General features: G+C 35.8%; 5 protein-coding genes and 2 non-coding genes across 14 annotated transcripts; 2 read left to right on the plus strand and 5 right to left on the minus strand.

Annotated features, from left to right (window-relative positions):
- Nucleotides 1–483: 483 nt before the first annotated feature.
- On the plus strand, nt 484–3,473 carry LOC111499178. 2 transcript variants are annotated; one of them, XM_023150688.1, is made up of 7 exons: nt 484–598; nt 1,071–1,493; nt 1,588–1,745; nt 1,824–1,904; nt 2,445–2,520; nt 2,611–2,703; nt 3,015–3,473. In XM_023150688.1, exons 2-7 carry the CDS (start codon nt 1,115–1,117, stop codon nt 3,155–3,157), a joined length of 930 nt encoding a protein of 309 aa, XP_023006456.1. In that variant the 5' UTR covers nt 484–598; nt 1,071–1,114; the 3' UTR covers nt 3,158–3,473. The 2 variants fall into 2 exon arrangements, with proteins under 2 accessions (XP_023006456.1, XP_023006457.1); XM_023150689.1 differs by having other exon boundaries at nt 498–598; nt 1,098–1,493.
- A 373-nt stretch (nt 3,474–3,846) lies between these two features.
- LOC111498990 (40S ribosomal protein S13-like) lies at nt 3,847–6,142 on the plus strand. The gene is made up of 5 exons (XM_023150409.1): nt 3,847–3,982; nt 4,089–4,161; nt 4,725–4,863; nt 4,965–5,151; nt 5,903–6,142. The coding sequence occupies exons 1-5, from the start codon at nt 3,960–3,962 to the stop codon at nt 5,934–5,936; spliced, it is 456 nt and encodes a 151-aa protein (XP_023006177.1). The 5' UTR covers nt 3,847–3,959; the 3' UTR covers nt 5,937–6,142.
- Nucleotides 6,143–6,437: 295 nt separating this feature from the next.
- LOC111498988 (probable 26S proteasome non-ATPase regulatory subunit 3) lies at nt 6,438–10,406 on the minus strand. Of its 2 annotated transcripts, none has more exons than XM_023150407.1 (9): nt 10,280–10,406; nt 10,082–10,180; nt 9,705–9,895; nt 9,418–9,546; nt 9,193–9,329; nt 8,988–9,042; nt 8,797–8,907; nt 7,651–7,890; nt 6,438–7,273 (listed from the first exon to the last, which is right to left on the minus strand). In XM_023150407.1, exons 2-9 carry the CDS (start codon nt 10,167–10,169, stop codon nt 6,761–6,763), a joined length of 1,464 nt encoding a protein of 487 aa, XP_023006175.1. In that variant the 5' UTR covers nt 10,170–10,180; nt 10,280–10,406; the 3' UTR covers nt 6,438–6,760. The 2 variants fall into 2 exon arrangements, with proteins under 2 accessions (XP_023006175.1, XP_023006176.1); XM_023150408.1 differs by having other exon boundaries at nt 10,082–10,200.
- A 488-nt stretch (nt 10,407–10,894) lies between these two features.
- Nucleotides 10,895–11,011, minus strand: LOC111499420. The gene has a single exon (XR_002720939.1). It is a non-coding gene; the product is annotated as a U5 spliceosomal RNA (small nuclear RNA).
- Nucleotides 11,012–11,818: 807 nt separating this feature from the next.
- On the minus strand, nt 11,819–19,411 carry LOC111499002 (SNF1-related protein kinase catalytic subunit alpha KIN10-like). Of its 6 annotated transcripts, none has more exons than XM_023150431.1 (12): nt 19,220–19,411; nt 18,934–19,017; nt 16,557–16,755; nt 15,979–16,163; nt 15,697–15,879; nt 15,472–15,603; nt 14,893–15,078; nt 13,626–13,715; nt 13,451–13,534; nt 12,967–13,107; nt 12,495–12,737; nt 11,819–12,233 (listed from the first exon to the last, which is right to left on the minus strand). In XM_023150431.1, exons 3-12 carry the CDS (start codon nt 16,744–16,746, stop codon nt 12,120–12,122), a joined length of 1,548 nt encoding a protein of 515 aa, XP_023006199.1. In that variant the 5' UTR covers nt 16,747–16,755; nt 18,934–19,017; nt 19,220–19,411; the 3' UTR covers nt 11,819–12,119. The 6 variants fall into 6 exon arrangements, with proteins under 6 accessions (XP_023006199.1, XP_023006198.1, XP_023006200.1 ...); XM_023150430.1 differs by having other exon boundaries at nt 18,934–19,025; XM_023150432.1 differs by having other exon boundaries at nt 18,928–19,025.
- A 522-nt stretch (nt 19,412–19,933) lies between these two features.
- LOC111499419 lies at nt 19,934–20,048 on the minus strand. The gene has a single exon (XR_002720938.1). It is a non-coding gene; the product is annotated as a U5 spliceosomal RNA (small nuclear RNA).
- An 843-nt stretch (nt 20,049–20,891) lies between these two features.
- On the minus strand, nt 20,892–24,917 carry LOC111498984 (transketolase, chloroplastic-like). The gene is made up of 7 exons (XM_023150397.1): nt 24,213–24,917; nt 23,558–23,648; nt 23,364–23,469; nt 22,980–23,262; nt 22,586–22,734; nt 22,344–22,497; nt 20,892–22,195 (listed from the first exon to the last, which is right to left on the minus strand). Exons 1-7 carry the CDS (start codon nt 24,705–24,707, stop codon nt 21,236–21,238), a joined length of 2,238 nt encoding a protein of 745 aa, XP_023006165.1. The 5' UTR covers nt 24,708–24,917; the 3' UTR covers nt 20,892–21,235.
- Nucleotides 24,918–26,046: the final 1,129 nt, after the last annotated feature.

Below are 26,046 nucleotides of genomic sequence, written 5' to 3' on the forward strand. Positions count from 1 at the left end.
AACCTTTTAGTCGAAACTTCTGACTTAAAGACCATATAGTTTAAATAATTCTTAATTTTGATTATTGTACTAATATAATTTTATTATATTTATTTATTTAAAAATAATTATTAAAATTATTCACGTAAAGCATATTATTCTTAATACATCTATTAATAAATGAAAACGAAAATTAAATTAATTTAATAATTTAACTAAATAATAACAATTATTTTTTAATTTTTATAATATTTATTAATAAATTAAACTTAATCTTAAATTAGATTAATAATTTGACGTAATAAAAATAAATTAGCTATTAACAATTAATTTTCTAAAGTTAACTGATATAAAATAAGATTACTATTTGTTGGTATGAAATTATTATAGATATATTTATATAAAAAGATTTTGAATTAAAAAAAAAAAAAAACCGATTAAAAATACATATTCGAACTTTCAAGAATATACGTGGAGCTCTCGCGAAGTTAGCCGTGGTATATAAAGTAAAAAGCCCGCAAGATCCTCCACGGCCACTTGCGAAGAACCTCGGCTTTTCTGGTTTCTTCTTTACATTTCCACCTGTTCTCGGCTTCCTCAATCCCTCAAGAATTAACAGGTAATTCTAATTTTCTCGTTCTTCATTTTTCCTAGCAGACCTTAGAAATGGAACAAATCGTTCAATGTTTCTTGTTTTGGTTTATTGCTGACTTAATTTGGCTGATGATGGAGATTACTACTAGTTCATCTTTTTCTCGAATTTCAAATTTATGTTGTGTTATTGGGATCGGAGTCTCGAAATTACTATTTATTGCTGGAATCATCAAGAATCTGAACGGTATGGAAATGTGATGCACGGATGCTGTGCCTTTTTCCATTTGAATGAGGTTTTGAGTTGATTATTAGCTCTTGGCTTCTTCCCTGTTGCTGTTATTGTTTTTAAGTTTAATAAAATCAGAGAGATTGGTGTATTTCATTCGTATCTTTTTTCATCTTACTCCACTGTGTTATTCGCATGCTTGTTCATAATGCTAGATCCTACATGGATGGCCACTAAATTTTGCCTCTGTGGACTGTTTTCTTTGTTGTAGCTTCTCTAAATTTCTATTTTTCCATAGAAATTAGCAGATATAATATGCAGCAAAGGGGAGGAGCAGAAGGGAAGGATTCGCTTTTCTCAAGCGACTTCATGGGTGGTTTCCCTGGATTTGGTATATTTGGATCCCACAGAAGTATGATGTCTAACCTTTTTGGGGAGAGGGATCCATTTGATGATCCTTTCTTTACTCGCCCTTTTAATAGCATGCTTGAGCCGAGTGTATCCAACCCCCATGCTGCTGCATATGATAAGGGGAAGAAAGATGGGGCACAGGGACTTGTGATTCAAGAAATCTCATCTGATGAGGAGAGGGAGGTAGATGACGACCTTGTGGACCAGAAACAGGACAAGAATGAGAATAGTTATGGGTCAGACAAGGAGCCATCAGTTGAGCATCCTGATGATCCCAATGATGGTAATTGAGCTGTGATTTTGATGTTCTTTGGTTCCGTGAACTGTGTTATTCAAATTTTACCATGCTTCAATCATTTTATTGTTTGATGTACTAGAGCGCCAAATAATAACTCGTAGAGGTAGTGAAAATAATAGTATTGGAGCTCAGCCAAAGGCTAGTAAATCCAGTATGCATACTTGCAAGGTCACATATGGCGGTGTAGATGGAGCATATTACACTTCTACTAGAACTAGAAGGGTAGATAATGAGGGAGTAAGTCAAATTCTTCTGGAATGACTGTCAACTTTATGGGTAAAGTACTGGGTTTTGATAGCATGTTTTATGAATCAGGTATTGCTTGAAGAGACGAAAGAAGCAGATAAGACAACAGGTCAGGCCACTCATAGGATCTCTAGAGGAATTCATGATAAGGTATAGATTGATAATGGAACTCTGATACTTCAAGGGTTGATAAATTGTTTGACATCACCATGTCTTGTCCTCGGTTATCTTTAATGGTTGCTTGACATTGAATCCATGAAACCTAGACCTACTCTGAAATTGTTTTTCCCTTCAAGTTTTCTTCTTGTTTCATATAAATTTTAAGTGGTTCTATTGTCAGTATTGTGAACCATGTATCTAATACAAATAGCTGTTTGAAATGAAAGACTTTGTTTCTTTTCTGAGAAGGGGACAGTACTCATATCACTCAGATTTCATTTGTGGCGTTATTTGAATGTGTAATTCTAAATGTATGCCCAATAAGTGAAAATTGTTTCTTATTATATTTGTAATCTAATCGTCTCCATTAAGAGCGGCAGGGTTTTATTTTTCCAAATTGCATGTGATTCAGTGTGTACTTGCTTCATTTTCTGTGTATGTCTTTCCCACATTCGTTTGTATCCTCTCTTGCTTGAGATATGATGGTGAATTAGAAAGCTGGGCACTAAAACAATTGCTTTACTTCTGCAGGGTCATTCAGTTACGAGGAAACTGAACCCAGATGGTAAAGTGGACGTACTTCAGACTCTGCACAATCTGAATGAAGGTCTGCTCTGTCTGTTTAACCATAATTAATGATTATCTGGTTTTATTCACGTTAAAGCTATAACACTGTGTCGCAATACTTTTCATACAGAAGAACTTGCTGGTTTTGAAAAAGCATGGAAAGGTAATTTTCAAGGGCATCAAAGTGTTCCAAAAGGTGGATTTCATATGGATCCCAGTGCAGGTAATCTGATTATTTGCTTTTCCAAGAGCATCTTTCTCATCCACTCTAAACCCCATTTTGAACATCATATCCTCCATTCCAATAAGTATACCCAGTAGTTGGGTTTGGTTAGGTTGGTAACCTCTCAATACACAAATAGAGAGAAAAAAATTTCACAGACGACCTGTGCATCCTCAACACCTCTGAGATGAAGTATATATTATACATGTTCTGCTGTTTTTCCCCAAGATATTCTCTGCAAAATATCTTTTTGGCACTTCAGTTTGCTCTTTGGTGTCGGTGTTTAATTTTGATCAACATCGACGATGCAGAATCTAGTGGCAGTAGAAACAGAGAGATGATCAGTCGGGCTTTTCCATCCTTTTCTGAAAGGAAATATGAACATGGTGGTGGTGCAAGGGAGAGCTCTGGTTCTGGTAGAACCAAAAAAGTAATCAGGATCAACATAGAATAGAAGGTGATGGAAGAGATCTTGGCATAGTTGATGGAAGTAGAATCTTCTCTGTTTTGAGGGATGATAGTTTTATGCAAATTCAAACATTTAGTTCATTTACTGTAGTTTAGTTCGTATAGTGTAGTTCCTACTTTAAACATTCAATGATATGATAGTGGTGGTTATACAGTAAAAGGGTGGATTTTCTTATGGGAGTGGTCTAGACTACAGGTATGATACGAAACAGATGAGGGTGCCTGTACAAGTTAACGTAATTAGTGTATTGTACTATTTCTGTTACAAATGGTTTAATGTTTGAAGGTTTTAATTTCCCTTTCGACCTTTTCAACTAATAAAAAAATACTGAGATATTCACTTTTTAAAGTTTTAGAAATATTTAAGTCTGAAATTTTTTAATTTAAAAATGTTATATGAGGTGTAAATAGATTAAAAACTTTTTACGGTATTACTTTATAATTTTTATAGTACTAAAGTATTCTTCTTCAAGTAAAAAATAATTAAATTTGTAGACATTTTTTATTAATTTGGATTATAAGAAAAAAAATTAGAAAACACTATACACAAATAAATTATGTAAATAACGGGTGGAAATTTTTAAATTTTATATAATTTAATTTTGTAAAAAATAATTATTGACGGGCTGGCCCAGAGGCCCAGCCCATAATGCAGTGCAAATTTACCAATCAAAATTATCAAAACCCTAATAGCAGGGATTGTTATGCAGTGTTTCAGCAAAGGAGCCGGCGAAGTTGTAGTTCAACCTTGAGGATCAGAATCCGTTTCTTAACCACGCGCCGTCGCAATGGGTCGTATGCATAGTCGAGGGTTCGTCTTTACTTTCAGCGAACAAAGCTTGCTTTTAAGCTTCATCGGAAAATCTGTTTATACATTCCTAATAACTCTTTTTTACTCTATTTATTTCCATTTTCAGTAAGGGTATTTCAGCTTCGGCACTGCCTTACAAAAGGACGCCGCCAAGTTGGCTGAAGATCTCTTCTCAGGATGTGAGAATTCCTCTCCCAAGTTCTCAACTTTTTTTTTTTTTTTTTTTTTTTTTTTTTTTTTTTTTTTTTTTTTTTTTTTTTTTTTTTTTTTTTTTTTGGATTGGGCTTCGATCGTTCTAATTGATTAGAAATAGAAAACTATGGAATGGAAAATGTGCGGTAAAATGTAGATTTCATCTAATTCTATTGTGTTATGGAGGCTTTCAATCACGAGTTAATATCAAGGTTTTCAATGTTTTTATGATGATTGAGTTTCGTGATCTTTCAGTAATTGAGCAGGAAAATTCCTAGGTTATTATTATTGATCACGAAGGTAGCTCCTGTAATATTGTTTGTGTGATTGGCAAATAATTGAAATTGCAGTCGTTAATATTGGTGGGGGCATGGTGACATGTTTTTTAATGCATCTGAGTGCCAAGTTTGATGGTTATTCTCTTGTATATATAAGAAAACTGATCAATTTCTTCCCTGGAATGCCATTTTAGATGTTAGTCATCCGAAATGAAGGAAGGTTAATTTCTGTACTATCTGTAGAAATTGACGTCTTTTCTTTTGCTATTCAGGTTGCCGAGAATATTTGCAAATTTGCCAAGAAGGGTTTGACACCATCTCAAATTGGTGTTATTCTCCGTGATTCTCACGGGATTGCTCAGGTCAAAAGTGTAACTGGGAGTAAGATTTTGCGCATATTGAAGGCTCATGGTGAGCCCTATCTACCCTTTCTCCACCTATTTTCTTCTCTTTTATACTATAGTTAGAATTATTTTGTGATTTATATGTCCATTTTTTCTTTCTTGGCTCAGGGCTAGCTCCTGAAATACCGGAGGATCTTTACCATCTCATCAAGAAAGCTGTTTCGATCAGAAAGCATTTGGAGAGGAACAGGAAAGACAAGGATTCCAAATTCAGGTTGATTTTGGTGGAGAGCAGGATCCATCGCCTTGCCCGGTATTACAAGAAGACAAAGAAGCTTCCTCCCGTGTGGAAGTAGTAAGTATTCTGAGGCACAGAATAACATGAACTATTTAGTATCTTCACTTTTGCATGAAAAAGTCGCATAGCTTACGTTAAATTCATATTCTCACATGCTGCTGATCTTTAGCTTTTAAACTGTCTAATTCTGGAAAGATACGGTTAAAAGAGAAATTGGGTTAAGATGATAGCTAGCGAACACCTGTTCGGTTTCCTTGTCAAAACAGCACCTGAATTTTTCTTCTTTTTTGTCTTTCTGTATTTTTGTTTTGAGTTCAACAAATGGGGATGGTGGGGATTAATTTAATTTTAGGGGGACGTATAGGTGCGTGGCACCAACTAGATTTATCTCATAAAACATGAAAAAAAACATAGCAATGTAATGTTTCAATACTCGTAGCATGTTGAATTGCCAAACTGCAAAGTGTATGTAGAGAGTTGCATCTAGATTCTAGACTCGAGAATAAATAACGTGGTGTCCATCATTTGCATTATGCTCGTAGCCCACTCCCTTTCTCTCCTAAGGTTCTTAGACCATCTCAAAGCCAGCATTAAGAAGAGAAAACAGTGGTCAATAAGTTATTAACTTTTAGGTTTGTACCTGAAATCTTAAGTGTGTATCTCCGAACTTCTCAAATTCTTACCATTAGGACGAGGACAACTTTGATGGTCTTCGCGAAATGTCGAAGAACGTATACAATTTTGTTGGTTTGTGATCTTTTCTTCAATGCCGAGCTGTCTAATTGAATGTGGATGTCTTTTTTCACAGTGAATCCACCACAGCCAGCACCCTTGTGGCTTAGAAGCAAGCTTTTGGTGATGACTAAGAGAAACCAAGGGGTTATTTTGGCGATTCAACTTTCCATTAAGTACCATGTTTAATATTTTATCAGTACTCACTTCGTCCGTTATCCGTGTTGTACCTCACTTTGGATTCATTATTGCAAATTTGATTTCTGCAATGCTTTTGTGAATGACTTTGCTTGTTGAATGGGTCGTATGGGTGCAAGTTTTAAGTGGTTCAAATTTAGCTCAAATTTTTAATTGAAATTAGTGATCTTGAAATTGATTGATCGAAAAATCTAATCGACCTGAAAGCAGTTCAAAATTTTTCTATTCGACTCCGAAAACATCGAGTTTTTCTTTATGAAACACTATTTGTAATCGAAATAAGATGGTTTTTCTTTATGAATCACTATTTGTAATCGAAATAAGAGTACATTTTTAGTTGAGCCTCTCACTGTTTATTATAGTGTAAGCTGGGACACTTATTTTAAAACAATACTTTCAAGATATGGCCATGCTTTACCAAATGCAACGCTAAAGTTAACAGCAGGCCATCGAGATGGGAGTAGAAGTAAAACCGACCAACGTTACATCAACTACAAGAACAATCTTCGTACCAGCAAATATTGTACTTGAACATGATGCAATCCCAAAGCTGAGTTACAATTCAGAAGGGTAAGTACAAGATGGGCATCATTCCATGAATGAAAGAGTTGCATTACAAACATAAAGAAAATGGGCGGAACTCATCTGAACCACTGCATCAAAATTTTCTGCCCAGCAATTCTGATTCATTAAAGCACCAAATATTCATACCGTCTCTTCCAGATTATATAATAAGCTAAAAGTCGTCGTCATCTTCTTCAGCTATGTGCTTTGCAAGTTCTTGCTCCTGCTGTTGTCTCTCTCTCCTTTTCTCAGCGCTTTCTTTTTCTTTGTGTGAATTTGGCGGAAACCGAAGGGCACGAACTGCTTCATTATGCATATTCAGGCAAAATGCAATTCTCGAGTTGAAAGCCATCTGAGGTTCATTGGTCGAGTAGATATCACCAGTCTCCTTCGATACCATCCATCCATTCGCATGGTCGACAGTTGCATCGATTGCTCCATCTCGGATTGCCTTCGAGACAATACTCTCAGCATCAGCAACAGGATTTGGGGAGTCCAACCTAAGCTTTTTAGCAACATCAGCCAGAGAAATACGCGAATAAGAAATGCTAATGTTGCGAAGGCCAGTCCTAATGACATTATGTCGCAGCCTCACAATCAAGTTGTTGGTTCGATCTGAGCTGAAAGTACTGGAGAACTTCTCAGCAACAGTTCTGAAAAGCTCCAAGTCACCAATTCTCACAGCCTGAAAAAAAAAAAACATTGGTAACTAACATTAAGAAAAAGTATAATAAACTGGAATCACATTGCCATTATCTTGACTTGATCATGAACTTGGGAAAATTCGAAACCAAAATTAACACTTAAGCCAAAGATATCCCCCCTAGGTTTATCCCTCCACCTGTATCTTATCTACCCATTAATGTAATTACCTATACTATCAGCAACTAACATATGGTTCCCACTAACAAGATTCCCTACATTACCACAACATTTCCGCTTCCCTCATCCTCACCTTTTTAAGAAACAAATATTTCATTTTTTTTTAGAGAAAAAAGAAATGATTCCATACAAACTTTGAACTTAATGGAAGAAAATAACTGGAAAGTATCCAAAAATTACATTTGTAAGTTCGAAGTATGGCCTCAGAGCTGTCTCCATGCCTTTCTGCATGAAAACGGTCCTCTCAGGGATTTCTCCTAGCAGCAACCGAACAATGATTGCCCATTTGTTGCATTGCACTCGAAATCCAAGAGCTGCAATGGGTGCTTTCCGAGCAGCTTGTAGAAGAGACTCCTTTGCATCTGTATACTCCAGCTGAATGGTCCTGATCTTGCCAAGGTAAAATAGGTACCTACAGAACTGTAATAACCAATCATTATGAGATATCTAGAATTGTAGCTTATAAATTAAGTTCTAATACTAAAAAAGGCGAGAAAATCTACCTCAGAAAAACATCCCTACAATTTCAAATATGATGCTTAGATTCTTATGAATTCACATACTACACAACTGCTATATTCTAAAACTTCATAAGAACATGGCTAATCATGTCAACTTTAGCAATTTCAACATCGAGTTACCTAAGGGTGCATTTAGTTTGTTATCTGAAAATATTAACTTGAAAATAGGGGATTCAACGAAGAACAAAGTTATATTTTACATTTTCAGTGTTTTCAAATATATGTTTAGTAGAAGATTTGGAAAATAGACCCCAATTTAATCAGCTGTTCAAAATGAGTTTGATAATATATTTATATACTATAGATGTAATTTTTTAAATAATAATAAAGAAAAAAATAGTTGTAGCCACCAAATAACTATTAGGTTGAATATCAACTATTGTTAAATAATGTACGTACATGTTTTATGTTAGAAATGTTGTATAATTATTATTTTACAATATCATATGATTTATAATGTTCTACCTATTTTATTTAACAAAAATGAAATGACTTGATAAAGTTAAATACTACAATATTAAAGGCTTTGTCTTCTTTTCTCTACTTTTCTTTGACTATGCAGTTTAAAATTTCAATTCCAAAATATGGATACCAAAAACATAAAACATAATTTAAATTGCATACAAAACAAGATCTAAACTATTTAAATGATGGCCAAGTTACATCTGCCACAAGCATTTCAACGGAAAACAATGCTACCTAAGAACTGATTAAAAATCTTTTAAGAACCCACAGATACTCATTACCTTAGAATAAAGAAAAGAAAAAGAAAAAGAAAAAAAAAAAAAAGGAACTTAGAACTCGCCTGCTGATTTGAGTGAGCTTCAAATCGGGGTGCCTTGGACCTCAACTTCTCTGCTTGATCATAGAGGTTGTAGTGGAGGTAGTTACGAAGTAGAAGGTTAAGGATGGTTTCCTACATGACATTGTTGTCCATATGTAAGGTACCATAATGAACTCACGGGTGGTATGCACCGAAAAGGTTTGAAGGACTACCTGACCCAATTCATCATGGCGCAAGGTTGCAATGCGATGCAGTGCTAGGAGGTTACTGCCAATCAAAGTTTTCCACGTTAAAAGATTAATATATTCAATTAAACATTCCTCCTCATTTATATACTCCGAATTAAAACCACTAGACTCATACAAAGGCGTAAACTTAACTACCATAACCCTATTACAGTTTTAGATGAAAACTCACCCCCTTATTTCAGCAAGTTCGCCAGTGAGTTCGTAGCTGAGGGAGTAATAGAAGTAGAGCCTGGATGCTAAAACATCGACTGTTCTCCTATTTAGGCTCTTGAGCCGCGCGATGCTTGCTGAGGCGCAAGCCTTAGCCTGGAAATGTTCAGTTAGTGCTCAAGATGACAAGCCAAGAGTTGAGGAAAAATATGAAAAACACTGATTCCTTTGCATAAAACCTCACATCGTCATATTTCTTCTGATCAATAAAAAATATTAGCACAATCAAGTAGCAGAATATCTCTATCTCGGGCAGGGGGTGTTTGACAGGAGCTTGTGTTGCCGTGTCAACGTCCATTTCAAAGTCGTCCTCCTAAGCAATTGTGCAACAATTTGAAGGCTCAGAACACAACTACCATGAACTCAAATTGATCAAGCCCACTCAGAAACCAAAAAAAAAAAAAACTAGCTAACGACCTCAAATTGCATTATGCTGATGAAAATCAAAATTTCCTAATAATTTCTAAGTACCTTTGGGAGAAATGACGATAACCTAGTGTTCACCTCTGACCCTGGGGGGAGAACAAGATTCAGAAATTGAGAAAGGACAGAAGCCTTCAACTTCCGCCTCAAGGCCATGGTCAGACGAATGGCACGAACAATGCGCCGAACCTCCCGGGCATAGGCACCAATCTCAATGAGCGATACAATCTCTTTCAAAACTGATTGAAAGAAGAAATCACTAAGAAATTTAAAAACCAGGCACTCTAAGGATTGAATGAAGCCCTAAAGAACAAACATAAAAAAAATTGAAAGATATCCCAATCCCTAATCCCCAGTAGAGAGTCGCATTCAAATAAACAAAGCGCAAAAGCAAAGATTAAAAAACATAGATAAAATTTTCTTACGCTGAAGAGTTGAGGGGGAAGTTGAAGAGGACGAAGACGAAGACGGCAATGGAGCAGGAAGCTCTTTCATTTCGGCGTCTTGGGTCATCTTCGCAAGTTCTGTATGAAAATCTCACAAACTAGATAAAGTAAAACAACAACAATTTCGGTGGCAAAACAAAAAGGAAGAAACAAATCGATAGTTCAAGTGGATCCGACCTGAAATCGAGAGAAAGAACAAGATCTTCGCTGTGTAAATGGATCAGAGATGAAGAAGCAAGGGTTTCTTGAAATTTCTGCTTCAGCAAGACAAACCCTCAGAGAATGTGAGAAGAGATCAAAGTTCCAAAACGACGTCGCTTTGGCTATTAATCGGTATTTTTGAGTTTTGTGAAAAAAAAGTTTTATTTTATATATATATATATATATATATAATTTTTTTAATGCGACATGAGTCCGATTCTAACCGTGGATAATAAGAAAACCTCTGGTGGCTTCATCGAATACTAAATCAGGCATAGAACCAACACACTATCGTCAGAATACAAGCTTAGTCTTAAGCACTAGAGCTACACAAGCTAACCTCAGAAATGGGGGTAAAAAATTCTCTAATATGCTAACATAGTTTTTTTAAATTTAATCATGTTCCTAATATCATTCATAAATCTTTAAAATTCATTGATAAAAGGATATAATTGTATCTAAATATTGTAATCAATTTACTCCACAAGCCATAACAATGATCATTTATTGAAACTATCTTAACCATGGCGAATCAAATTAAACATAGAAAATTAATGAGTAGAATGGTTTTTTACTGAGTTGTGGGCGTTTATCAATTAAATGAAACCCCTCCAAAAACAGGCATATGCCGGAGAAGAATGCGGCGTGCACACGGTATTCTTTAGTAAAAGGCGAAAGAATAGTTCGCTCTGTGCTGACCGCCCGGCTCCGTGAATCGAAGCAGTTGGCAAAGCGGCTTTTTATATTCCCAAGCGGTGTCCGTTTTTGCAACTTTTCCGATGTGGGAACTAGGCTAATGTTAATGGACCAAGCACTTTTGATGGCCCAAAAGAAAATTCCACTTTGCTATTATACTATATCCTAAAATGTAAATTCATTACGTTATATTATTAACTTAATTGATACAGTTAAAATTTATAACTCGTGACATCTTCCAAGCAAATGACCTAATTGTAATTGGTTGCTATGATGTTTATTATATGTATCAAAATGTGATACGACATTTACTACTCAATCACGTTCAATTTGACCGTACTAATATTTGGGTGAAAATCAATTTTACCTAATTTTAAAATGACACCCTCTCACTCACTCTCAGCAGCTTGTGATATGTTCTTGATTTATGTTGTCAAGATCTCTAACTTTCAGTCCAACACCTTTAGAATTACGACTTATCATTGTACACTAGTTTTGATTGTTCGAGTACCTTTTGAGAACGTCATACTGTTATTTACTACATCAGGTTTTCATCTCATATCATATACTTGAACAATAATGGTAGATTTTCAACACTTCAGCGAGGAACTATAAGTTTGTTTTTCAAATATTAAATCTCTACACTTCATCATATAATAACAAAAGGTGCATCACTCTTAACCAACCCTCAAATGTCATGACCAATTAATCCGACTAATGTTCAACAAAAACACGTTCCCTACTACTAAAAGAACTTCCCAAGAGGAAACGCTTTCGGGAATCTCGACAAAGAGAAAATGACACAGCTGAGAGATGTTGTAGGTGAAAGAGGAGAATGTCTTTAAATTACGAACACTTCATAAGAAGTTTGATAGATTTTTTGGGGGTAATGAAGAAGGGCAAGGTAACAGGCATCACCAATCGATATTGGACGCTGATATCGACAACTTCTACTACCGAAAATCAGATTTACACAAGACTGAACTATCAATCTAAAAGAGGGAGGGGGGAGGGGGGAGGGGGAGAAGAACAAAGATTCTGTAAGATGATATAAATAAGTGATGCTTGTGAAACCTTTATTCACAAGCTCATCATCCCATGCGTTAAAATTATGTGCTTTTTAGAGGACGCGGAGCTGCGCAAGGAAGGCAGCACAAAGATCCAGGAAAAGAAACTGGGGGCCTTGAACCCTCTGTAGATCAAGCAAATACTTCTCTTCGCGTGTTTTGTACAGCTGACAACAAAATCCAACCAAAAACAAATGAGAACGACGCGATGTAATTAGCCCTCGACATTATCTTTTCTATAGATTATCGTGAAATAGCAACAACTCATTCATGAAAAAGCTCAAGAATAAATCAACCTTAGGTAATGTAATGTCAAAGGTCCTAGTTGCTGGGAAGGGATGAAACTGTATATTGAAAAATATGTAATCCTTTTCGAACAAGAGAAAATGGTACATTTCTTACCAATGCCCCAATAGAAAGAAAAATACCTGAACTTCGAACTTAATAACGTTCGGCGATTTTACTACGCCGTCATTTTCAATGATGGTAGACTCGTCCCCGAAGTAATGATTACTATGCACAGGGCTGTTAATCATGCCTTCATGATGGCCTGGAATTCCAGGTAACCACCTACATTTCATATTGTAGTGCCCAATCTTCTTCCACGCCACATTGAGCTCTCGTAGGGCCTTAAGGACTTCGGTCATAATTTCACGGGGATGAGCTCGAGACTGCCAAGTTAGACCAAAGAGTACAATCATAATCCGTACCTTGGGCAACATCAGTTACTAGGTTACTCAGAAAAGCAACTCAGTACCCATGCGCACACATACAACTTATAGGCATCCATAAGAAGAAAATTCAAGCATTAAATATAGATCTTCTGCCAACATGACAGAAATGGCAAGAACGCCTCATTAAAAGTTAGGCACCAAAACAGATTAAAACAAAGAAACGAACCTGTAATCCTAGAGCCCACTTCCTCTCAACGGGAAACTGTGATCTTAGGCCCATTCCTTGATAATCCATATATCCAGGAAGCCGGTGTCCTACAGCAGGACTTGTAGGATCACCAGGGTGCATAGAATTGAATCTGGTTTCCTACCAAACAATAAAAATAAAACAGTATATGTTGGATGCACAAATACTAACATGATAGAAATGGCTAATAGTGAATCTTTTTTAAAGAAGAAAAATGTAGAAAATTTAATACTTAATAAAACAAGTGGAAAAAAAAAAATTCAACTGAAACTACAATATTTAAACAAAATACAGGAGAAATACACCACAAGATGAGGCCAGAAAATTTCCCAAACTTCTTCTCTTTTGCCACTGAATGTGGAAACCTTCAGGAAGATGCATTCTGGAGGGTGGGTGGAATGCTTTTTATAATAGTATAAAAAGGAATTACGTGTTTATCAGACCAGAAAAAGAACATGAATACCATAGTCTCCTGAAACTCAGCTCCAAGATAGCCACTAGAAACACGAAACCGGTTGTCCAGCAACAAATAATAAGCAACAGTAGCCTGACATATATTATCAATAACAACGACCATCAGTAACTAGCAAGGAAGTATTTCAAGTTTCTTAAGAGAATAAGTCTAATTAATAATGCACCTCATTTTGAATCCTGTTACGAAGAGACTCCACCAGCTGATTCCTGTCAAATCCCATTTTTACAACTTCCTGAAGAATGTCTTCATCAATCTGAAAAAATAAAATAAAGTAAAATAATTAAAGGAAAAAGTTTAATTACTTGGACAAGAGAAATAAGCAATTAAGAACCTATATTGCTAAACCAGAAAAGAACTTAATTATCCTATGAAGTAGAATAGATATTGAGTACATTGGATGGTTATATGATTGACTGGTTCTACTCTTTGTTACATACCAAAAGCCTTATTAATGAAGCAAGGCAAATGGCCTACTGATAACTGCCGAGTAATCCTACCAATAATATTTTTATATCTAAAAAATGCATGAGGAATGAACAGTAAAGTATCATTCCTATTTTCTACATTGAAATCTGTTTTAAAAAAAACTATATTACCAAGTTCTACATAAATATATTCTTCTAAATTTTGAATAATGCAAGTTTCAAAACCTTACTTCCAAACAAGCCCTAATTTTAGAAATAAGAAACTCGTAGTAGACAAACCTATGTTCACAAAAAAAAAAAAAAAAAAAAAAAAAAAAAAAAAAAAAAAAAAAAAAAAAAAAAAAAAAAAAAAAAAAAAAAAAAAAAAAAAAAAGTTATCAACTGCAACTTGGGTCGACATATATTTTAATCTTAATTTTAAGTGAGAACTACATAAAAAAAGAAAAGAGGAAATTATATGGTCCAACTATGTTGAGAAGAAAGGCAGAAAACGAAGGAACACATTCAGACCTAGAAGTCTCAAGACTAAGAAAAGAATACAGAATCAAATAACATTTCTAGTAGTCTTTCCCTGTCTATAATCCAAAATAGTGAATTCAGAGGTCTTCGTGTGCAAGCTCTAAAAATGTTCTCATATGTCAGGAAATTTCCTAAAAAAAAATAAAATCTCCTGAGTAACCTAATGAAACGATTCTGCTTCCTAAAAAAATTAATAAATAAATCTATGAACTGTTCGCTTGTCTGCCAATAAAATCATGAAAACAGAGTTGGTATAATAAAAAGTAGTAATCGGTAGGTTTTGAAGCACAAGGTGAATTGAAGAGCAAAAAACCTCTCGAGCTTTACAAAGTGCAGAAAATGCAAAGGTTTGTTTAGGCTTCTATATGATAGAGTATAGTACTATGAATGACAAGAAAATGAATGTTTAAAGAAATTACAAATTTTTTCAAGAAATTGTTTAGAGAATATTTTTTAAGGATCTTTCTTAAATTTTTAGTACTGAACCTTTTTCGCCTGTTGAATTGTATCAGGTGGAGGCACGGCTAAATAGCGTGGAAGATGAGCCTGAAACCATGGGTGCTGGCGAATCTCAGGGATCGTGATGCGCTTCATTGGGTCAACCACCAGCATACTAGGGATCAGTTCTCTAGCACCAGATGATAAATGACTTGGAAGAGTATAGATTCCACCCTAAAGAACAGCAAAATTTTAGTTAAGATTTGGAGTCTTCATCACTTCTGGGACGGTTTGAATTGTAAGGTGTATATATTAAATTAAATAGGTGCAACAGAGACAACTTGGTATCCATAAGGAAGAGTCCAAGCACATGAAATCAGTATCTAAAGTAAATAAATGTTTCTCCAATGCCCCTTGAGGACCCTTAGCTAGGATACTAATAATACTAATAAGTTATGGAAGGAGGTTAATCCTCCTTGAGAAGCTGAAAATAATCAGATCATATATGCAAATACTGACATTATAAAAAATAATAAAAAAATCGCTCCAAAAGAAGTTCAAACTCACCAAGACACTTTATTCCAGCCATAACAAAAATTAAGCTAAACGAAATAAATACAGAAATACCTTTATTTTCTTAAACAGGTTGGGAATGTTTTCATCGTCAAAAGGAAGAGTGCCACATAGAAGGGCATACAAAATGACACCACAACTCCACACATCTACTTCAGGTCCAGCGTATAATTTCCCGGAGATGACCTAATTATATTAAAAAGTTATGATTGTTAAATTGAAACCCAACAACAAAATGGCAACTGCTCCTTCGGAGTTTCTGCACTGCAACAAACATACCTCTGGGGCAGCATAATTGGGACTCCCACAACTTGTCTTCAGAAAGTGACCATCTCGCATTATATTGCTCAAACCAAAATCAGCAATCTTCACATTATATTTTGAGTCTAAAAGCAAGTTCTCCGGCTTGAGATCTCTGTGAACTACCATATTCCTGTGGCAGTACTCCACACCAGAGATTATCTGTTCCATGAAGGTGAATTTCCCACAACATAACTAAGATGGAAGAATAAGACGAATACCAAGTCACAACCAATGATTAAAATTACAATTGCAACATACCTGTTGGAAAAAATTACGGGCTTCATCTTCCTGCAACCTTCCCTTTTCTACAATATAATCAAAGAGCTCCCCAGATTTTACATACTCCATCACAACATAAATGTCTGCTGGAGTCTCTATAACCTCATAGAGCCGTATAATGTGAGGATGCATGAACAACCTCAATATTTTAATCTCTCTTCTCACTGCGCCAATTTCATAGTGAGAAAAAAGTGTAAGCCTTTCCCAGACCCAAACCAACTTCATAAAAAATTACGATTAAAAATTAAAATAATGAAACGTTCATCATGAAAAAGGGTGAATGTAAACAAATTTTTGAAATCCAAGAAGGCCGATTAGCACCTTTTTCTTGTGGTGGTGGGGTTAGATGGAATGGAGGGAACCATCAAAAGAAATTAAAAGTTCTAACTTGTAAGTAGATTGCCGCCCTTCAGAAATTTAAACTAAACTTGTACTTAGAAAACAAACCTTGAAATCAAAATGAAGAAATCATGATTGACAGACTTTTCAAAAGATTCATAAATTTTATGATATTGTTTCAAGATTGAAAGTACATACAATTCAAAAAAGAATCAAACCTTTTTCTTCCATGTCCAAATTTTTTATCTTTCGGCGGTTAAGGATCTTAATAGCAACTTTATGACCAGTTAAAGCATGCTCGGCAATTTTCACTTTCCCAAATGAACCTATGCCAAGGGTCTTTCCAAGTTTATAGTTCGGTAAATTCATATCCATGCCACTACCACCGCGACCAGTTGGTCCATCCATTTGACAGATCTACAAAAATGGTAAAAAATAAGAAATGAGATCAACGTTGAAGAAAAAACATATCTTTCATATGAGATGAGAATATGATATCACCAAGTTGTTCACTAAAGAGATAGAAATGAATGAAATTGGTTATTCCAGGCATCATGAAGAAACATATAAAGGGTTACAAGCATCTTCCAAGGGGGTTAGAAAAAACACTCTCGAAAGAGTGGGTGACAAGAAAACTACACGAATCTACTCAAAATCTCAAGTCGCCAATGATAACTATGATATGGAAGTTTATTGTGCCAAAAAAGATTAAAGTTTTGCTATGGAGTTTAGTCCATAAAAGCTTAAATAATCAAGAAAGGCTACAAAGGAAGCTTAATAATGAGTGTACTTCTCCTTCAGTTTGTCCCTGTTTTTGAAGGGACAGGAGCCTATCAAGCATCTTTTCCTTAGATGCCCTTTCACTTTGAGAGGGTGGGACCTTCTTCTTAGAGCGTTTGGTTTTTGTGTATGCCGTCCAGATATGATTGTGAGGATTGGCTCTTAGAAGCCCTCAACGGCTGAAACCTAAAAGGAAAACATAGAGTTTTGTGGGGTTGTGCTTTGCAAGTGCTTGTTTGGGAGACTTGGAAAGAAAAAACAGGAGAATCTTAGAAAATAAGTCTTATTCTTTAGAAACTTTTTGCACTTTCCTACGAAATACCCATTCGTTATAGTGTCTTAGAAGTATGGAATTCTTGTGTAACAATAGCCTAGCTCAAACCTCTAAAATTGGGAGGTCATACTCCAGTAACTATTGTTTGGGAGGGAGGTTCCTTCCCCTCTTCCCTTAGGCTGTTGGTGTTTATATTTTTTCAATATACATCCGTTTCTTATAAAAAATAAAAAAATAAAAAAATAAAAGAAGAAGAAAGAAAGAAAGAAAGAAGAAGAAGAAAACTTCATTGATAGAAAAAGAAGAACAAAAGAGTGGGTGATAAGAAAACTACACGATAGCCAAATTCCCTCCAAATACTTAGAATGTATGGTATCTCTGACTTCTTCCATAACTCTATAAGTCACTTTAAAAAATTCTATATTTTCTTCCCAATGACCCCTCCCAAAAGCATGTTTCTTTTTTATAAAAAATTGACGGCCAAGAAGATTAGCTCTAGAGCTGCCAAGGCTTTTTGAGGGAAGCGCCAAAGCAATCCAAATTTAGCAAAAGAGAGAATCAGAAAGCTTGGGCATAAGGGCAATGGAGCAAGAAATGATCCAGAATCTCCCCTTGATTCTGACATATGCAGAAAAGACAGATGAGCTTATGTGAGGATATCTCCTTTGAATCCCATTTTCCCATGTTGAGGCCCCCAACTACAAATTCCAACAGAAGAACTCAACATCAACACAAAGGATGATGAGGTTGATTAATCCCCCAATTTCCCTTTCATAAAAAAGGCCTCTGGAAGAAGAGCTTACACTTTCATCCCATCTCATAGGTTACTCATAGCCACGTTTTTAGTTTTTTAAAGCACAAAATTGGGTACAGTCTGGGAGGAAAACGGTCAGAAGTTTATAAGCTGCACAACCATTAAACCTGAAACTAGTGTTTTCCCCATTCTCAGGTAAGCGAATGCAGACGCCTTCTCTTACACTTAACCGAAAAAACTCCCAAGGGGAATTCCTTCTAATTTTGTTATCAGTTGAGGTAAACCACCAGAACTCATTCAAATCCATGTTACTGTAGAGCACCACATGGCCATATAGAATCTCTTTCAAGGGGGATTCTCAAACCTAGCTTTTAAAAGAAAAACCAAAACTCTTCTGACAAACACAATTAAAGCTTTACTGTGGATAGTATAGATGGAAAGGAATAGAATAACTTTTTGATAGTTGGGTAAACCGGGAAAAAAAACATACTGCACCCACTTCGACTGCTTTCCATAATTCCACTTACCACGAACACAATAAGATGAATTCAATTACCATGGAATTTCATACTAATTCATTAAAGTTGATAGAACTACCAAAGCACGACATCAAAAATTCCCAAATTCATCATACATGGCTTTCTGTAATTTTTACTAACTTCAAACATCAAAAAACCCCAAATTCAGCACAAGTTATTAAGGAAAAAATCCATCCAAGCAACCCTCGCAAAATAAGCAGAAATTACCCACACAGATGAAAATTAATAGGAAAATACTTAACGATAACCTCGAGAAAGACTCCTGCGAGATTCAAAGAAGGGCACCGGACAGAGATCGAAACAAAATGGATTACAAACCAGCAAATTGGGACCTGAAAAACTATATAGAGACCTCAAAAATTACAGAAAACAATCAATAGAAGAAATTCAGCGCAGATGAAAAGAGAAAAAACAGAAAATCAAAACAAAGACATACAAGAAGGAGAAAGTGAGTGAGAATCGGCGTTATGAATGTCTGAATACAGAAGAAAAACCCCTTCTACGAGTGATAAAGAAAAAATAGGAGAAGAAAACCTGAAGTGAGGGGGATGGAAAGTGTAAATCTGAGGAAGACAGAGTTGAATGCTGGCTGCGAGCGAAGGGAGAACGCGACGGGGCGTGGCGATGGATGTTGGGACCGATGCGGGAGAGCGCAACGACCGGGGACTGGATTCGAAGAGAGAGAAACTCCTTTTCTTCATTTCTTTCCAAATCCAAATACTATTTACAATTTCATTGTTTTCCTTCTTTTTCATTTTTTTCACACGTTTAAAGTTCTACTCTCCAAGTAATCAACAAAGAATTTCAAGGGTTTTTTTAACGGTTTTTTAATGGACTTGAAATTTTCAAAAATCATACAAATGGTAAACTCGATGTGTAATTCATATTAAAAAATATGAGTTATTTGCGACCCTTACATATGAGTTATTTGTGACCCTTGTTATATATGAGTTATTTGTGACCCTTATATGTAAAGGATCATTAGTGATTAGTTGGCATGATCATTAGTGATTAGTTGGCATGTTATGATTTAGCATTAAACCTAAGTTATAATTACATTTGCGAATCTTTCCTTGAATCAAACGCATAGGAGTTGGATTCAAATACAAATTTATTCAACGATTTTACTAAAAAACAATACAATGGCAATAATAACTAATTAGTCTTGAGAAACATACCTAACCTTAATAAAAAAAATTCACACTAAAAGTAGACTGAAATGAAGTATTTTAACCTTGGCTTGTTGGAATTTCTCATTGAGAACTCCCTCCAAAAATAGGCGTATGCCGGTGAATGGGACGAGTACACGGTATTCTTTAGTAAAAGGCGAAAGAATAGTTCGCTTTGTACTCGACCTCCGGCTGCGTGGCTTGATGATACTTACCGCTCCCCATTTTATACTCCACTAGACTGCTGAAAATTTAGATTTTACCGATGTGGGATGTCGTTTTAATGGGCCGGAGTCTGTAATGGGCCTCTCCAATCATCCATCACTTAACTATCTGATTATTCATCCAAATATAAATAAATTTAAACGCACAATTTTAGTATTTAATTCAAATCTCAACTCTAAAATTAAATATGTAATTCAGTAGTGATTGTATTCTATAAATATTATTCTATTACAAATTATAATACATCATTTTTTTTTTATATATTTTCTTTTATCTAACCATTACATTTTTACGGCCCTGCAAAATGGGTCAAATTATAATAATAAGCTCAACAAAATAATGAACTTTGGGTGCTATAATATTATTGCTTATATATTACAACATCTAAGAAGGGAGACTGTGATGTAACATTTAAGTCTAAGCTTTTTGTGTGTGGAATATTAAGCTGTAATAACAAATTTTGATTTGTTTAAAAACGTTATATTATATTTTTGTTCATATGAATGCAACTAAATAATCCTAAGATGCAAAGTAAAAACAGATCGAAATATTTGAAAAAATAATCAAAATTTAAAACTCGTCTTAAACATATGGATGGATCCTTCTCCATCTTAATTAATAAAATAATTTACAACCATATTTATAATCATACAATTAAAAAAATAAATAAATAAATAAATAAAATTGCTATAACCTTCCATGATCCCAAAGGGTGGGCTCTCACCTCCATGAAGTATGACCCTTCTTTTATTTGTCCTCTTTTTCAGTAGATTCCCTTTTATTGGTACTTTAAAATTTGACATACCATTATTCAGATAAAATATAAATACATTATTCAACCGTCATCCACCAATCCAATCGCACTTCAAGTTCCCAATAGAAAAAGAAACGCATCATATCACAATAACATGAAGGATAGTGAACCTCATTACTTGGAGAACTTAAAGAACAGAAGTTCCAAAAGAAAAAAATGGAAAACAGAGGAATCCTATCCTAGTGTCTACTGTCGTCAAACACACACACAGTGGACCGAAAACTCAGACCTCTTTTATTGCAGCATAAGAGACCATGTCATTGGAACAGACCTCTTGGAAATGGTCTCTACAGATATTCCCGCCTAAATTCAAACAAATGGTAGATTTTGGACTAACCTGTTCTAAATAACTTGTTTAGCAGCAGCGATAACAGCCTCAACCGTGATACCGAACTCTTTGTAAATTTTCCCTGCTGGAGCACTTGCTCCGAAGCGGTCAATGCCGATTGCTTTTCCTTTGCTTCCGACGATCTTCTCCCATCCAAATGTTGTTCCAGCCTCAATACTCACTCTGGCAGAAACAGCAGCAGGCAAAACACTTTCCTTGTATGCCTCTGATTGCTCGTCGAAGAGCTCCCAAGAGACGAAGGAAACGAGTCGAACAGCCTTTCCTTCCTTTCTCAGTTCCTCTGCAGCTTTGGCGGCAATTTCAAGTTCAGAACCAGTTCCAATCAAGATAACATCGGGCTTGTTGCCTGAGGAATTGTCCGAGACAATGTATCCACCCTTTTCAACTCCTTCAATGGAAGTTCCAGGAAGATTAGGCAACTTTTGGCGAGAAAGGGCAAGAATTGAAGGTCTCTTTCGGTTAAGTACTGCAACTTTGTATGCCCCAGCAGTCTCATTACCATCAGCTGGTCGGAGCATCAATATGTTCGGCATAGCCCTGAAGCTTGCCAGATGTTCGATTGGCTGATGGGTCGGCCCATCTTCACCAAGACCGATTGAATCGTGAGTCATGACATAGATTACACCAGCTTGACTCAAGGCGGATATCCTAATGGCAGCTCTCATGTAATCTGTGAAAACAAAGAACGTAGCACAGTAAGGGATGAGTCCAGGACTGTGAAGGGCAATTCCGTTGCAGATGGCTCCCATTCCGTGCTCTCTAACACCAAATCGAAGATTACGCTCTTCAGGAGTGTCCTTTTGGAAGTTTCCGAACGATTTAAGCAGTGTCATGTTTGATGAAGCAAGGTCAGCACTTCCACCAAGGAAACCAGGGAGAACTTTCGCAAGGGCATTAAGGTTTTGCTGGGAAAGATTCCTGGTGGCATCAGCTGGGCTCTCCGGGGTGTACGTCTGCATAACACATCGAAAACACTCAGTCTTTAGGCAATAATAACGTACAATATAGTTTTTCACGAAGAAAAAAGCGAACTCTAACTACATGTCGTAATATGTCAGTTTAACAAGTAATAAACAGTCATGTTCGGGACGGGCTACTCACTGGCAGTGCTTTTTCCCAACCAGCAGCTAGTTCTCCATTAATAATAGACTTCAGTTCAGCAGCTTCCTCTGGGTAGTTCTTCTCATATTCGGCAAACTTAGTGTTCCATTCAGCTTCAAGAGCAGCTCCCTGGGGGATGTGACGGCTCCAGTGCCTATAGGATAAAACAAGGGTAGATCAACAATGAATCACCCTCTTTAAACTAAAAATACCGATAGTTCATTTATCATCTGTATCCATACTTCTTAACATCCTCAGGCACGTGGAAAGGCTCGTACGGCCATTGAAGGTTCTGTCTCGTGGCGTCAACTTCCTTTGCACCTAGTGCGCTACCATGTACGCTGTAGGAATTAGCCTTGTTTGGAGATCCATAACCAATGGTTGTGGTCACCTACAGCATTTTAAACGTAAATTCAGCACACCCAATTTTGAAGAAACTCATCACAACTTGGCAAAGCTAGTTCAGATTCACGTCCGTAAATACTAAGATTAACTTTCCCATAAACTCCCTGATACTAGACTATGATATAACAGCTTAAATTTTACTTTCACATAATTTGAACTACGAGCAATATTACAGAGCTATGCAGGAAAACAAGAGCTCTGTGCATCAAAAGTTCTGAAGGGATTGCAAACCTTGATCAAAGTGGGTTTATCTTTTACAGCTTTCGCTTCCCTAATGGCAGCACGAATCTCGTCGTAGCCATTATTTCCATTTTTCACCCAGATAACATGCCACCCTAGACCCTCAAATCGTTTGTCAACACTCTCAGTGAATGCAATCTCCGTGTCGCCATCAATTGAGATGTGGTTGTCATCATAGAAAGCAATCAGTTTGCCTAGTCCCCAGTGCCCAGCTAGCGAACAAGCTTCATTGGCTATTCCCTCCATTTGGCAACCATCTCCCAGTACAACATATCTGCCAATTGAATAAAATGAGTAAAAAAGAATAATACAGCATCACAGAGTGTTCTTTATAAGGGATCGAAGAAGTTTACTGATTAGCGTCAGATATCATACGTGTAATGGTCAACAATTTCATTATCGGGCTTGTTGAAACGAGCAGCTAAATGCTTCTCAGCAAGTGCCAAACCAACGGCATTTGCAACACCCTGTCCAAGAGGACCTTCACAAAACAAAACAATTAACAATCAAACAAAAGCAACAACAGTGTCCAAACCTTATGTACTTTAACTTCGATACAAGAATCTAACCAGTCGTTACTTCAATTCCGGGTGTCTCGAAGTTCTCAGGGTGTCCAGGAGTTCTGCTTCCCCATTGACGGAAACTCTTTAAGTCTTCTTCCTGATCATTAACAAATCTAAATTCATCAGTCACAGTGGATATAAATTGTCCCTTTACAGAGAAAAATGGATTAGTACACAGTTCAAATCAAATTATATTCTTAAAACCCATACAATATTAATTTTTGTTATGAAATCTAACAAGAAAATTATTAAGTTTAGTTGAGCAGTAAATTTCAGTCCAGAATTTAAACATACGCCTTTAGTACTATGCAACCAGGCTTAACCAACACTAAACCCAACCTCAACCTAACTTGATGGTATAATCTTAACGAAAGAAAAGTCAGGGGTCGATATCTTGGGCCATATAATTCCATAACCAACAAACTTCTAAAAGAAAAAGTAACACGTTTAAATTACACAAATGAGGAAAAGGAAAGATGAGACAAACATTTCAATACCATGACCAAATAGGACGCCATCAATAAGTAGTAAAAATCAGAACAAACCGAGATCCAGTTGAAATCCGAAATCATAGGAGTCGAACAACGCCAAAAAAGAAAAAACAGATCAAACCCAAACAAAGCAACAGAACGAGAGGAGGACAAACTCAGACAAAGCTTACCTTAACACTATCATACCCAGCAAGGTGAAGCAAAGCATAGTGCAGCATACATCCATGGCCGGCCGACAAGACGAACCGATCCCGATTGAACCAGTAAGGGTTCTTGGGATTATACTTCATAACCTCATCGTACAAAACATGGCCCATCGGAGCGCAACCCATCGGCAAGCCCGGATGGCCGGAATTTGCCTTCTCCACAGCATCGATCGAGAGGAAACGGATCGTATTGACGGACTTCTCGATCAACGACGTCTCAGTGGTCTTATTGACCGTCTCAGCAACCGAAGCTCGAACCACTCCACGGAGGGACCGGCATGGCCTGATCCGTCGAGACGATGCGGCGATGGCGGCGGAGTTGGTGGATTTGAGGCCGGAGAAACTGGGAAGAGAGCGAGAGGAAAGAGAAACGCGGTCGGCGGATGGATTTGAATCATGATGAGAGGTGGCTCGGGGCAATAGCGCTTGCGAAAGGGCCGCAGAGGAAGTGGACGCCATATCTGAAGAAGGTTGAAGAATTCGAGACGCAGAGGGTGGTTTTGGTACTGATTTGCTGAGAAATGGCTTCCGGGATTTTAATTTCGACGGAGAATTTTGAACTTTGGTTGTTGAACTTCCTCGTGGATGACGACAGGTGAACGAAGATGAGAGATTCGCCGTTGGATTATTCTATAAACATACAATCTCAGCCGTTGATTGTCAGCTAGAAATCCAGTACATCTCAATTTATTAATTTATTATATATGGAAAAGAGAGAAAAAAAATACAGGAATTTGAAATGAAACTTTCTTTCTATTAATTATACTTTACAAATAAAATGAATGTAAATAGACCAATCATTTTTTCCTTCGCAAAAAATAATTATAAAGTTAAAAAATTTCTCTCTTTTTTCGTTTTTTTTATACATTTAATAAGATTAGTAAATAATATTATTGTGAAATATTAAATTATATATAACTAATTTTTCTATTTAAAAACCTTAGAATCAAAATATTTTCATTTAATATTTAGTTAAAGGATTATTGCTTTAGCCGCCGCCGGGGTCTATTTATTTCTACTTTGTATCGGTATAATATTTTTTATTTAAAAACAAAACACTTTATTTTGTTTTTGGCCGAAATCATTGATCTTTCCGTTGAACATTTTAATTAAAAAATATAATTTAGAATACGGATAAAAAAGTATACCCACGCCCATGGTGCCATTTGAGTGTATTAATTTTCATATGTTCTTAAATATTTATTTTAAAGATGATTTTTAATGCTACTTTTTAATTAAATGTTGATCTGAACAGTTAAAGTCTAAGTAAACTCAGATTAAACAAATTTTAATGAATAAAAAAATGATTTTTTAATATATATTATATTTTTCACTTTTTATTTAAAAAATGAAATCCTGCTCATAAACAGTTGGAATTTAAACTTGTTATTTAAAAGGTTTCAAATACAAAGAATTGTTATTAGAAAAATAATTTTTAATGGAAAAGTACAATTTTTCCCTATTTTGAAGACAATGACCAAACTACCTTATTTGAATCCCACGTATAACGTATGTTAAATAAATCAATTTTTTCCTCTCAAATATAATAACAATAATGATAATATAAATCGCCAATGATTGAACCATATAAGAAATAATAATTATAACAAGTTTATTTAATTTTAGAAACAGTCGAGCAATTTATTTAATCTATAAGTTGTTTTTATTTATTTTGAAAATATACATTTTCTCTATTCTTTATTCGGTCGTAAACTCAAATACGATCAATTAACTCAACCACCATTGGAATTCATTTATTTATTTTTTCTAAAATGATAAATATCATTTTAATAGAAGT

The sequence above is a fragment of the Cucurbita maxima genome, unplaced genomic scaffold (genome assembly GCF_002738345.1).
Source record: "Cucurbita maxima cultivar Rimu unplaced genomic scaffold, Cmax_1.0 Cma_Scf00026, whole genome shotgun sequence".
Lineage (NCBI taxonomy): Eukaryota > Viridiplantae > Streptophyta > Magnoliopsida > Cucurbitales > Cucurbitaceae > Cucurbita > Cucurbita maxima.